Source organism: Seriola lalandi, unplaced genomic scaffold, assembly GCF_002814215.2.
Source record: "Seriola lalandi dorsalis isolate HSWRI2012SDOR001 ecotype SW California unplaced genomic scaffold, Sedor1 jcf7180002054385, whole genome shotgun sequence".
Lineage (NCBI taxonomy): Eukaryota > Metazoa > Chordata > Actinopteri > Carangiformes > Carangidae > Seriola > Seriola lalandi.
The window spans coordinates 124,729-139,009 of NW_019524938.1; the positions used below are offsets into that span (position 1 = coordinate 124,729).

General features: G+C 40.8%; 1 protein-coding gene across 11 annotated transcripts in view; it reads left to right on the forward strand.

Annotated features, from left to right (window-relative positions):
* LOC111657166 (uncharacterized) overlaps nt 1-14,281 on the forward strand; it is a 40,579-nt gene that overhangs the window by 16,616 nt on the left and 9,682 nt on the right. For 5 of the 11 annotated variants that reach the window (XM_087174807.1, XM_087174811.1, XM_087174809.1 and 2 more), the window contains exons 3-14: nt 4,282-4,299; nt 4,478-4,549; nt 6,229-6,270; nt 7,237-7,287; nt 7,521-7,556; nt 8,840-8,896; nt 8,976-9,017; nt 9,162-9,218; nt 11,038-11,097; nt 11,732-11,815; nt 12,727-12,795; nt 13,175-13,252. In XM_087174807.1, coding sequence (XP_087030933.1) covers nt 4,282-4,299; nt 4,478-4,549; nt 6,229-6,270; nt 7,237-7,287; nt 7,521-7,556; nt 8,840-8,896; nt 8,976-9,017; nt 9,162-9,218; nt 11,038-11,097; nt 11,732-11,815; nt 12,727-12,795; nt 13,175-13,252 — 666 coding nt within the window. Of the gene's footprint in view, nt 1-2,248; nt 2,572-4,281; nt 4,300-4,477; nt 4,550-6,228; nt 6,271-7,236; nt 7,288-7,520; nt 7,557-8,839; nt 8,897-8,975; nt 9,018-9,161; nt 9,219-11,037; nt 11,098-11,731; nt 11,816-12,726; nt 12,796-13,174; nt 13,253-14,281 lie in introns of those variants that run through there. The other 6 variants (XM_087174813.1, XM_087174814.1, XM_087174810.1 and 3 more) reach the window with 6 other exon arrangements.

Sequence of the window (14,281 nt, forward strand, 5' to 3'; positions counted from 1 at the left end):
AAAGTGCAAGAAAGTAAGTAAATAAGAAGAAAAACATTAGGTACAAAGTCAGGACCAACTAATAAAACGCACACTTCCTGATAAATCAGGTCTTGACTAAAGTGTCATGACGAATCCTGTGAATTTATTTCAATAACTGTTGCTGCAAAAATCTTATTCATAAGATGCCAGATGAACTTCTTAGAGACTGTGTTAACGATGCAGAAAAAGATCAAAGACAAAGTTTTACTCCACATACAACATTTCTAATAATAAAAAAGAGCATCCCTGAGGGAAGTGACCAGTAAATGTGTATGTTTTTTACAGTGTAGGTTCCTCACAGCATGGTGAGGATTAACACACAGTCCGCCAAAGCAATGAGCAGAAAGTCCTTAAAGAGGCTCACTAATTACTCTTTCAAGAGGGGTTTGAACCTTTTCCAGTTAATATTAGGCCAAATTCACAAAAATCTTCTAAGACTTTAAATGGAAACTTTTCAAGTCACACACTTATTTAGAACTAAACTTTCACCACTTCCCTCAAACCAAAACACTTCCTGTTATCTGTAATGTACATGTTTGTTTTAGGAGAAGGTTTTTTTTTCAGTATGGACAAAAATAATTGTTTTAATATAGTTCTTTTTATGTTGCCCTGTCTCTTTGGGTAACTACATTATATACTGTACAATACATAATGTAGCTGTACTACTCATATTTACTCCGCTGGTTAGTAGTTGATGCTTCTGACTCTGATTCCCTTCAGAAATTAATCAGTATGCTCTGCTGTGGACAGTAGGTATTAAATGTGATATTTATATATAATAATAATAATATTATTAAGTCCTTGTTTGCCAATAAGTAGCGCCAAAGTTATACACCATAGACAAAATACAAAGACCGAAGAGCCCTCAGCATCTAGCACCTCCAGAGTCAGTGTTGGCACCATATTCAGATTTGTGTTGAACCAGGTGCACAGCTGAGAAGTCTGTGTGTGTGGTTGTGTGTTTGAATTGCAGATCAGTGGTGTGTTAGTTGTGTTTTTCTTTCTGTGGTTTAGCACCTCTGATTTGTACTGCAGGGAGGCAAACTTTTCCTGGCTCCCTATTCTTAACCTGGAGGTAATCCCGTGCACACAAACAGACTTCTGTCACTCACCTGTTGAGACTGAACTTTTAAAGGTTGCCCAACATCTGTGTCCAGAGTTTGATTTTGAAGTTAAGGCTCATGAAGCTGTGAATACATGCAACTCAGGTGGCCCTCAACTGGGACCCCCTCCCTTCTTAATAACTGAGTAATGTGTCTTGTTGTTAGTGTGATGGTTCGGACAAAAATAGTCCTCTGCTAGGGGTCGGCAAAACGGATAAAATCATCAAAATATATGTAAAGTTTTGTCATGATATTGATATATAATGCTGCAAGTTTCATTTCATTTATTTATTTTCACACATAAAACTTTACAATTACATTGTATATATATATATATATTTCTATGAGGAGCATGTGCATGTGAGAAAAGAAACCCACCAAGGGCTTATGTTAAAACCTCATCTCAATGTAGCAATTTTAGATCATACAAAGAGATAATAATAATAATAATAATAATAATAATAATAATAATAATAAGTACTATAACAATACTAACAAACAATTAGAAAAAAAACACCCTGATTCCCATCTAAGTGCTTATTAATGCCTCTTTTAATTTTCTTTTAAAAGCAGAGGGTGAGGTGTCTACCAGGTGTAAGTTGGTACATCTCAATCGCATTATTGAAGAAATACAACCAGAGATAATTAAAGGGGGTTGTTAGTTTAGTTAAAGCAAGATTTTTTTAACTTCTCACAATATATAGTCATGTTGCCCAACCCCATTCTCTCTCTTGATCACTTTCCGTCCCAGTGATCTGTTTAACAAAGATTTTTTTACCTGACACTAAAATAAACTCTTTTCCCATTAAGGTTTACTGGGATAATCAGCCAGTTCAGGCCACATTTAGTAATTCAGCAATCAAAACACAGGTGGTGAGCCCAAACAACTACAGTGTGCACACAATCATACGCACTGGATTAACAGGCATTGTTAAGCTGAGTCTGGTGTGTGTGTGTGTGTGTGTGTGTGTGTGTGTGTGTGTGTGTGTGTGTGTGTGTGTGTGTGTGTGTGTCTGTGTCTTTAAACCCTTTAGCTGAGTTCTAAAGTAGCTTAGCAGGCTGCGCTCCTTGGTCCAGGCTCCAGTGGAGCAGTTGTTGTTGTTGCGGTGTTGTTGACATGAGGGATGGGTCGCTGCGCTCACAGACACCTTCGGGACGTTTGGATGTTTTCTCGCACACTGAAGACAGAACTTAAAAGTGGATTACTTGCTTTATAGCAGAAGCGTATGGTTGCCTCGCTTGTTCTGAGCTGAAATCTCAGTGCTGCGTCCCGCTGTGATCTTACCCACATGACCGGCTGCGGTCTCACCTGCTGACTGCTGAAGGATGCGACCTTTCCTGGTACCCTGAGGGCAGCAGGACGGCCGGGCGTCGGCTGGCAGGGAGGGGGCTGAGGGCTGCCCTCACCGGGCGCCCAGGAACCCCTCCGATCAAGAGGGGGAGCTCGGTGAGTTGAACAGAATGGTGGCAAACGTAAGCAGATTGTGTAACCCGTTTGATGAATGGGCTTATGACGGTGCCTGGCTCAGTTGCTAATTGGGTGTCCAGACACATAAGTAGTATGCAAGATTCCTCCAGTCAGTTATTAATCTGTTCTGTACTGTGCAATGATCATTTGTGCCACATGATGCTCTGGTGCATCTTGATCTTCATATTTTACAGTTGTCGATATAAGTGGAAACAACATATTTTGCTTTTTAGCAGCTAGAAAGATGTGAGCAGAGAGAGTTGGCAGGTCAGGGGACATGCAGCACAGGTAGACGCATCGATTGAAGTTGCTATGCATCTGTCTGTGTTAACTATTAGTGCACACGGTGTGTTTTTTTTTCCTTCTGGTAATGGAACAATAGGGATTTTTAATGGGAATATATATAAAATATGAAATGATGAAATACATTATTCCTGCACGGATAACAGCTGTAATGTATCGGTGCTTCCTGGCATCTCCCTTCATTTATGGTGTGATATGTTACTGATAAGTCTGACTTCTGAATCTCAAAGTCACCTTCTTGGAAGTGACGACTTAGTTTGTCTAAGTCAGCTGTAGTAAGAGGTCCTCAGTGCGAGACCTTCCGTGACCTTTCATCTCGAATGAACCTATAAATTAAGAACAGTGGATAAGCCGTCTCCCATTGATTATCTGGGATTGCTGCTGTTGCTGGAGTGATGCGCTGGACAAAGAGGTCAGCCGCAAATCGATTTCTGAAAGCCTGAATCACAAAGCAGGAAATCTGTATATTGGGCAAGCACACACGGAGACAGTGGCGGTAAATCTGGATTAAAGCACTGGGGCGATGGGATGGAAAGTGAGGACAGTGAGGGTGGGGTGTGTTTTCAGTCTGTGTTGTGTTTGGTCAGAGGCATGAGATACAGAAGAAATTTTATTTTAAAAGCATGTGTCTGAAATAGTAAATGAAGCTGCAGAGAAAGAAGTGGTGGTTGATTATTGTATTAACAGAAATTAATTTTATTTATTATCTGTTATGATGACCTGAAGTAGCTTTGATGGATTTAAGCGCAGGTCAATCACAAAGACAAGAATTTGGATGCTGCAGCTGATTTCATTTGTTTACTTCAGCTCCTGCAGGTGAGTGAAGGATGAGTCCGCCCTATTCTCCCGTGCTGTGGCATTTCTTCAATTTCTTTAATTATCTGTTTATGTCGATCATAAAATGTTTGGAAAACTGATTGTCGATGTATCAGTGAAAAGAGATCTCTGATGAGGCTCCTCTTGTTGATCATCAGCCTACATTTCCTGTTTAGAGAACACAGATTTTGGTTCAGTACCAGGATCTGTCAGTCACAGGGACATAGACCTCAAAGTGACACTGCAGCTGAAACCAACCATAAGGAACCATGGGAAAATGCCTGGTCATGCTAAGTGTAAGAGGTCTTTAAATCTCCAGTGAACTTGTGTTCTCGGGTCTATCACGTCTGGTCCTGCCGTGCAGGGGGGTACTTCACATTCCTGAGCTCCTCATGTTTTTTTTTCTTCTTCTTCTTCTTGCATGTCTTTCTGTGACGACCGCTGACTTTCCAATAGCACATAACTTCATATCTTTCTCCATCACATCTCATTTTTTTGGCTGATTCTATTTTTTTCCTGTTTTCATGTTCCAATCTCTTTCCTCTACCCCTCCTCGGTGTCGGTGTGTAGATCTTTCAGGTGCAGAAGGTAGGCCTCCTCTTTCCCACCTCAGACAGTATTTGATTTAACCTTGGTTATGTAATAATCCAACGCATATGCTTCAAATTTTGCCCAAAGAAAATAATGGAAGACTATTACCTGTGGGGCTTTTTCTGAACTGTATTTCTCTCCTATTTCTCTGCCCTCATTTCTTGTCTCTTCTTAGAAGTATTATGGCTTGAACACCAAATACGATGACCGTGCGGACAACAAATGGGAAAATATTGAACAATGGATGGTACAGTTTCTGTGCTGTGATAGCAACACTTAAAACAAACCTTGTACTAAACACTATGCATGTGTTTGTTGGAGGTTTTTACAGTGCGCTGAGTTTGCTTTTGAATTCCTGTCAAGCCTTTTTAGAAAATAACAGATTATAATGAATCAAAGCTTTGGCCATTAATGATAATCCACTTAGTGGAAGGAGCAGGGAGCCCATTTGGCTTTGAATCAGCATGACCATCTGCCCTGTCGTGTGAGACTGCATGGGATTTACTGTGTTGAATGCACCGGTTTAATTACTTGGTTTGAATCGTCCCATATTATAAGAGACGTTCGAACCAACAGTGAGGATACCTAATGTGTGTGTGTGTGTGTGTGTCTACTTTGACTAACGTGGTGTGTTTTTGACTGAAATAATTCACTGACACTGAGAGGTGATGAGATTTTGCTGCAGTTTGAAGTGACAACAGAGATTTTGAGTTTCTTGCCGTGTTTTTGTAGCTAACTGAGTGTGTCAGTGGTTTCTTGGATGGATTACCGGTTGAATGTGATAATCTTAAGAACATTCATGGCTGCCTCTGTGAGAGTCCTTTACATCAGGCCATGGGAAAAAAATCTATATTTTTCAGTGCCTTGGTATAAAATGTGTGCAACACAAATGGATTCAAATGAAACCAAAAGCAGGTGATGTATCCTGGTTCACCTCAAACTGTTTTACTTCATGTGATGTCGTAGCATTTTATCTAATCTGAATCCAGATCTGCTCATGAAATCTGGATCCTTTCAGATCCCTTATCTTTCTGTCTTGTTAGGTAGTTTGTTTGGTGGGAACGTCTCTACTGACTCTGTTTCACCTAATCCACAGAGACTCCACTGTGCTGACAGGGTGCTCTGTTACATTCATTAACCCTGTCCTGACACCCGGTCTTCACTGTGCTGCAGCTGCAGAAGCTGCTGTAGAAGCTAAAGTAAAAACAACACAGTGATAAGAAACAATAATACTAATTTGCTTCATCATTCAGCAAATATCAACTAAATAAGTTCCAGATTTTTCTGCCTGCAAGATTCACTTAACATTATTATTACATGACAGGCGACCGAATCTGATGGGTGACAGAATAAAGTGTAACACTGGTTGTCCTTCTTAAGTTAACAATTCCATGTTCTTATTTTAACATGATGGGCGGTAGATAAATATTTAACCCTCCCACAAATATTGCATTTTGAAGTTGCTTGATTTAGGTGAATTGTATCCACACTTTGGATCGTTGGCCATGTTCAGTTTGTCAATTTCCTTAACAACAGTGTTGCTGAGTTACCACATGTTTCTAAACATTACCAGTTTTTTGTTCTTTGCAGACACCTGTAGTGTCAGTGCTGTCAGAACCCATACCATAAATGTACATGTGGACATTCCTGCCTAATATTACATCTTATTGGTCGAGATCATTACAGTACATCACAGTATCATGGTCCTAAAAGAAAATTCAAACAATAGATTGCCAGTGACTTAAAAACATTTGTCTTGGGGCTGGAATGTAAACACAAACTCCCTGGACCAGCAGTTATCTTCCTCATCCATCTGTTTCATTGGCCTTTGACATTTCTCTCTTCCTTCACACTCTTCTCTCTTCTTCATCCCCTCTCCTCTTCATCTTTACAACCCCCCCCCCCCCCCCCCCCCCCCCCATCCAGGAGGACAGTGAGAGATACTCACGTTCTTCACAGATACACATGGTTTGTAGCCTTCCCTCTGTTTCCATCTCCTCATGCATTTCCTCTGTGCTGTGATCTGTCTTCCATCACATGGAAAAAGACAACAGGAAGAAACTAGTTAGTTAATTTCAGACTGACAGATTCAGCTGTATGGTGTCATAAAAACATATAGTAAGGAAATATATATTGTAATTTCTCACTGAATAGTGGCTGTTATTTAAAAGGGTCCTGTATTTGGAAAATGCGTATATTTAAGCAACAGGCCTTAATCACTAGTTTTCCTTGTTTTATTTCATCATATAGTAGTAAGAGGTGTCTCTGTTTTCTAATGTGCTTAATTTGCTCTTAATGCTGTTTACTATAAATATAAACTCAGAACGTCCTTCTTGTTCACCTGCTGTCTTGATAATAATTCAGGATAATCTATATTTTCACAGCACCAATTCCATCAGTGCAACATAAATGAAGTTATTTTATGCAAACAAATTAGCAGGAAAAGTTGAGTTTCATTGACTTTAGCTTGACAACAATTAAAAACACGGAAATGGGTGATGAGAATTAGTGGAAAAAATATATTTGTTAAAAAGAAACTATGCTGGATTTATTATTCTATGTTCTGATATGTATGTGTCTCTATAGTACAGGAATTGTTTTTTTTATCTGGCCTTTATTAGTGATGTACCTGAGCTAGCCAGGGTAACAGACTCAGACAGTCTTTGACTACTGGCTTTTATTTAAGGAAGTATGTATTACAAAGCACTGAAGGAAATCATAATTGTTTTTTTAAATACCACTGTAATTGTAATAAAGATCTTTTTGACCTTAAGTACGTGATTTCAACAACAACAAAGGTCACAAAGAACAATCTTAGAATGAACCACTCCTGTCAGAATCCACTGTTCAAATGTCATTGTTGATGTTCCTCATACACTGTGTTCTGTTTCAAAGCTCTAACCATCCATTTCAATCTCTTGCTCTCTCACACAGCTCTCAGACGACGATGAGCGGATGTCAGTGGGAAGCCGGGGCAGTGTCAGGGTCAGTATGATTCAAACAGCACATGCAACAAAAATCCAAAACCTCTCTTCAAACCTTTTTCTTTTTTTTCTTTTTTTGTTCCTGTCACACATTATCAAGCACAACTTTTGCTTTTTGAATGACAAAGAATGGACCTCCTCCTCCTAGTGTGTCTGTCCTTGATAACATAACAAGGTGCTGTCAATGTGGGTGGCACTTGTTGGTGATGATGTTGTTGTGTGTTTTTGCAACAGTCGGATCTTGACGCAGTCGGGGCGTATGGTGGAGGGGTAAGGGCGGATATTGTTGACATACACTGTGGATTAGTTTTTAACCTTCTGCCTGAAGATTTGTAGTGAATGGATTGTAGATGACTAACAGCTGGTTTCGTCTTGCATTTACCTCTTTGATATAAAGCATGTTTCTGTGTTAAACTTTTTGTCTAGCGTTTGAATTAAATGGATCTTAGCAGTGAAACACATAATTAGCTGTGTCCCAGTTCAGAGGCCGCATCCTTCAGAGGCTTCATTTGAAAATTTGATGCGGCAACAAGACTGTCCAATTTCAAAAGGCTGCTCCAAATGCAGCCTTCTTTTACTGGGCAACTGTTCCTGGATTCTTTGTGGCCCAATCTATCCCAAGATTCATTGTGTACCACTAATGAAAATAATATTGCAGCAAACAAAGCCAGCAGAGAGCCAGAGTATTACACTGTTAAATGTAAGTATCAGCTCAGTTCAACAGCTAACGGTACAGCTGTTAAAACCAAGAGCCTTAAAACCTCAAGTTTTTGTGTGGAAATGTTGGGTATTGTCATGGTTGCTAGGCAACAGGAGCCACACCGGCACAGCTAGTGATGCAAATCGAAAATCTTCTGGAGGCCAGACCGTCTCATTTCGGTTCAGTCTTCGCAGTGACTAGAAAGGGTCACGCCTTCGTCTGAACTGGGACACAGTCATTGAGTTTTATATTCTCTCCACATTTTGCAAGATACATGTGAATCCTGTGTTTTTCTGGTTTATAATTTTAGTGCTTGTGCTTGAAAAGGAAAAACTGAGTTGTTGCACCATGTGGGAAACAATACGTGAACCTGGACAAACTGAGTTTGATGTGATTCTGTGAAGGGATCATGTTGGGTCATGTATTTGTTTTTGCTGTTGTGAAGGAACATTGCCTACCTCAGAGTCAGATAGATTTGATTTGAACCCAATGTTAAAGCCTCCTCGCTCCAACCAAAACACAGTTGGTCCTATTTTAGCCTCTGTTATGTCTCTAAATGTTAAGTGCTGTTTTTTTTCTGTTCTACGTAATAGTGGAAAAATTCTTCATACTAATCATTGTGATGGTTGTTCTAGATCTTGAATATTTGGCTCAGTCAGTTTGTTGCATGTCAATAAATTGTGACCTTGAGTTGTTTTTACCAGTGTGAAGAGTCCATTGTGCACGTGGATGTGTTGTGTGTCACCTGGTGCTTTGCAAATGGTTTAAAATGTCAGTTTGTCATTCTGGGTTTTTGGGGTGAGATGTCGTGTTTTCCCTCCTCATGGTTCTCCCTCTCCTCCTTCGCTCTAAGGGCTCCTCACATAAGAAGTCAAAGAAAAAGAAGAAACATAAGCACAAAGACAGAGACGTATGTAAAAGCTCAAACTGCTCAAACAGCCTTCACAGAAATGCTGTCAGTGTTTCTCACTCGTCTTCTTTATTCGCAGAGGAACGGCTGCGGCGACGATTACAGCGTCGTGTCCAGCAGGGTTAGTAGCCGTGTGCTGAACTGAGTGTTTGTGTTTGGTCAGTTGTAGAGTAAGGAAAGTTGCATGATCCCACCTGGAGAAGGAAAGTAACACAGAAGCTACGTCCCGTCACTCACGACTGTCTCCTCTCTCTCACGCTGTCAGAGCTCAAGACTCAGTGATGAAAGCAGAGTGTCCCGCTCCTCCAGGCTGGACCTGACGGTGCGTGTCGGCCCCCTCTCATACATGTTACTGAACGGCTCTTTGCTCAGTGTTCAAAACATTACAGAGCTTTGCTGTTTGTGTTGAGGAGAAACTAGTCTGTTGACACTTTCTGCAGTGAGTGGACCAGAGAAACCACAGTGTTTTGGTATGAAATCTAGTTACCTGGCAACTTTGATGGTTGCGTGATTGTTGCCAGGCTGAAACAGGATGTGACATGTTGAGATCATTAAGAACCATTAAGCAGAGAAACGTTCTGGGGTTTCTTTGTCTGAGAAATCTCTTGAAGATGACATAATTTCCCAGTTCCTGTTTCTGCCCTCTGCTGCAGTGGAGCTGTACAAAGCTGAGTTTGTACAAAGGAATCTAATCACCTGGAAAAATGAATAGGGCATAACTATGGAAGGCTACAATAAGCCATGGATAAAGTCTGCTTGAAATAAAACAAAGAAGAACAAATGTCAACTTTAAATGACAAAGAAAGAACCACTGGTTAAGATATAAGAAATAAGCGGCAGCGACTTTTTCATTAATCCTTGTTATCATTCCTGTGAAAGGAAGAACTGAAACTCCTCAACACAAAAAATGTTCATTCAAAAAAAACATAATATTACATGGCTTGAAAACCTGCCTCATTAATTTTACACAATTATTTCTGCCCCTGTCTGGCTGAAAGTGTTCAACCAAACCTCTGTAAAGGATATGTTAGTTTTCCATTAAACCCAGTATTGATATAATTCGTTTCTAGACTAATAGCTATAGCTGGAGTCAGGACTGTATTTGAATGGTTACATTTTTTTGTTCTTCAGGCTCTGAGCCTGGGCATGTTCCATTTGAAATAAAATGATAGCACCTTAATTAAAGCACCAAGTCTGAGCTTTACTTTGAGGACGTTTACATCCATATAGAAAGAACTGTGGTGGAGATATAGTCATTTTAACACATTCTGCCCAAAGTTCAAGGGCTCAAAATTAAGTGGACAAATACACATGAGGTCAAACAATATCATCATATTTAATATTTAGTGGAAAATCCTTTGTCTGTAGATCAGCAGACTCTTTGTATCTTTCCTGGCGATCAGGTTCTAATCAGGTGATTGACTCAGCCAGTCAAGGATATTCCCAGTGGGGGAACCATCAGGAGATGGCCTCTTTGCCTGGGCACCCAGAGTCTAGGATCACCACTAGATTTCCCACCTCCTGAAATGTGGTCCGTTGAGTTTTGATGCATTAAACTGAATCTGAGCTTGTGTAGACCTCTGTATTCACCCTGCTGTTTCCATCAACAGTGAAACTGTCAATAAATGAGAGTGTGTCAGATCCATTGGCAGCTGCATGCCCGAGCCACAACAGAACCAGCTGCATGTTTGACAGATGAGGTGGTGGCTGTGGGTCATGAGCTGCTCCTTTTATTCTCCACACTTTCCTCTTTTCATCATTTTGACAGAAGATGATTTTGTTTTCATCAGTCTGTAGAACTACAGACACTACTACATCTTGTGGTGAATCCTTTGAGATTCTAGTCGACAGATTTTCTTGATCGTCGATAAGAAAAAATATCTGCCTACATCCTGCAGAGCATTCTTGACTTGCTGTAAAGTCATAAAGGGGTTTTTCTCCACCATGCAAATGAGTTTTGCTCATCCACATCATGAACCCAAAACCAACAAAAAATGAGTAACTGTCCAAATACTTGTGGTCAGGACTGTACATATCAATAACATGTGATGTGCCATGAAGTTGAACTTGGTGATGTTGAAGTATAGCTGTGTGCAGTCAGAGGGATGTTGATGTTGTCACCTGTGCTCCCCGACTCTCAGAGCTCCAGACTGAGTGATGACAGCCGAGTGTCTCGTGCCTCCAGATTAGACCTGCAGCCGGTGGGTGGCACTGCACTCACAACAGTAACGGCCTGTGGTGTGCACTAACGTTTATGTCTAAAGGTTGTGATTATTAACAAAATGTCTACAATGTGTGAAAGTTTGGATTATTTCTATTCAACATTAGTTTCCTGAGGAATGTAGTGCGTGCGTGCGTGTGTGCGTATTTTTATAAAACTTCCTTTCTTTGTGTTGAATTTCCTAGAGATGTCTTGACACAGTAGAATCAGTAAAGTGATGTGATTTTAAATATGTTTTCTGTTGAGGTCTGGATCTCTGTACGCAGCAGTCAGACACAATGATTGTCTTGTTGTGTTTCCTGTATTAAAAACAAGCTACACTCATGACTTCCAGTGATGAATGTCTGTGCATGTTTGACTTTTCCTGGGAAGCAGCCACAAAAGCCTAGTTATAGGTTTAAAATGGAGTATTAATTTAATTGGTTTGTGCATCTGTGTGTGTTTATAATTTGCTCCACACATATATAGAAATTTTGAGTCGCACTGCGATGCTTCTCACTCACTGCTAACAGGTACAAGTTTCACTTCTGGTGAAATTTTGTTGGGTGACCTTCAGTGACCTCCTTCTCTTGGCTAATTTCTCCCGCTTCCTTCTTCCTCTCTCCTCACCTCAGAGCTCTTATGCTTCCTCTGACCTGTACAGTCTCAACGGTCTGTCCTCCTCCAGAAACCCCGGTTCAGCTTTCAATGGTTACCAGGTCTGTATACAGACAAACGCCAGATGGACACATACACGTAAATACATGGGGACAAATCTTTGCAGCTCCTCTGCTGCTGAGCCTTTAACCACTGACGCGCTTCGGAGGAGACAAAAGAGAATTTAAAGTAGTGAAGTTAAATCTGTCTTCATTCACCTGCTGTCTTCTCTGCAGTTCCACAGGTCACTCAGTCAGATCAGCCAGCAGCTCTATCGTAGGGTTGGTTCCTTTCATTTCCAGCTTGCCTTTTCCTCACTGTGACTTCCACTCACTGTTAACTCACTCAAAGGGCTGAAAATTAATGAAATATTATTGAAATCACAATATGGCCAAGTGCGATATCCAACTTGCAGGAGTTGCAAAAGTAATATGTGTCACAGTAGAGCATAAATGAAGCATCGTGGTGCTACTAAGATGTCCTGGACTACAAATCATGTCCTCCAGATGAAAATGTTTTTCAGTGAAATTGAAAATGTAAAAATGACCGCTCCAACTGAAATCTTGACTCATATCCCAATATCTGCCGATATAATCACAACATGATTTTATTTATTCATCGTTCAGCACTAACTCACGCCACTGTTCTTATGAGCACATAATACTAAGCTTGTTTGTCCCAAGAGCAAAGGATTTGATGGTTAAGTCAAGAGACTCCAGTTAGTGTTCTTAAATTCACCCAGTCACTGCTTATCACTGTATGTTTGAGTTTTGAATGAAGCCACATTTTAGGCACTGAAGGTATCTCTAGACTTCACAGCTGAGCGGAAAAGCATGTAGTAAAATGTCTATTAGAGAAATAGAACTGTCTGTTCACACTGCTGAAGCGGCTTGTACTGTGTGTGTGTGTGTGTGTGTGTGTGTGTGTGTGTGTGTGTGTGTGTGTGTGTGTGTGTGACATGTCACATGTGCAGAGCTCCTTGTATGACGACTCTGCAAGTCTCTGCAGTGGAACACGGCGAGTCACTGGCTCCAGCTGCCATGTAAGAGTTTGTTGGTTTGACACAACTGAGACTTTGTGTGTGTGAACAGTGTGTTTTTTGGGGGGTTTTTTGTGGTGAAATTGAGATTTGTTCTTGTTTTGTTGTTACATCAGTTGGACCTTCCCTCAATTTTCAGTGACTTGACTCATAGTGATTTTCTTGCTGCTGCATGTGAAATTCTTTAAGTCTAGTTCTAGTCCAAAACAAAGTGTCATTTCTGTAAGTTGTTCAAATGAGGACGGGATCATAATGCACTAAAATAACAGTGATTTAGAATCTGAATTGTGGTCTCACTTCTGTCCCCATGATGCGTTTGATGTGCATGTTTGTGTCTGACTCCACGTACACACAGAAACATGACGATGTGTTTCCTCTACAGCCTTTAGAGTACACTAGTTATCGCGGCTCCAGCTCCAGAGCCTCCAGCAGGGCCAGTTCAGCCCGCGCCAGCCCAGTGGTGAGCCCTCACTCCACAGACACTCTGCTGCCTGCTCGGGGCTTTAAAGTGCATTAGCCCACAGTATAAAATGATGATGCTCTTACGCTACAACATTTAGTTTATGATTCACTGTTTGACTTTAGAGGAATTCAATACATCATCACACTGTGTTCGCGCCGGGCGTCGCAGTGAGTCACAGTTGGCAGAATCTAACAGTGTCAAAACATAATTTGTTCTGTGAGCAGAACACAAGCAGGTATTACCTGGTGGACCTGTACAGCAGAGTGTGTGCAGCACATTAATAAGTTGCTGTAATGTTAGTGAGTCATGAACTGAAGCTTTAGTCCCTGCAACAAAATCACATCATGCCTGAAATGTAACTATGAAAAAGTGAAGTGCACGGACTGTGTGTCATTAATCCAGTTCACTGAGTCTTGGAAGAGCCACAGTGCAGTTGCTCACTGGAGCCATCTGTCACAAGCCTGTAGCTGCGAAGTGCTTTAGTTCAGACTCGTTAGGCACAAAAAAAAAAAAAGTCTGTTTTTTTTAGATTTCTGTTGAATTATCGGCCTTTAGTTTATGAAGCAGTGGACCTCATCAGTAAAAAAGAGAAATCTTGCACTACATCTTGTGTCTCCGCTAAGGATTTCACAATTCACTGTCAAGGAGTCACCATGACTCAGAATTGAGATAAATTAACCATACATTCTTGCTAATGGACATCATATTCTCAGATAGCAGAATGAAACTTCTGGCCCAACATAGGCCTGGGTCATCAGCCCGAGTCTGGCCCATATACTTCCACGTCTGGGCAGATTCCAGCTGTTATCTTGTAGACAGCCGCAAGACAGCTTCAAGATTTTCCATGTGTGTGCCAGAATTGGTCCAGATGTGGAGCAGTAGCATCCAACAGTCATGACGTATATGGGCCAGATTTAGGCCGTGGAAACAGGCGTATACTGGGCCAGAAGAAAAACAAGAATTTATGATTTATTTTTCTACCTGGGTTGCATTCATTATGTGTTAGTGCTGAGCCTTTTATTTCAT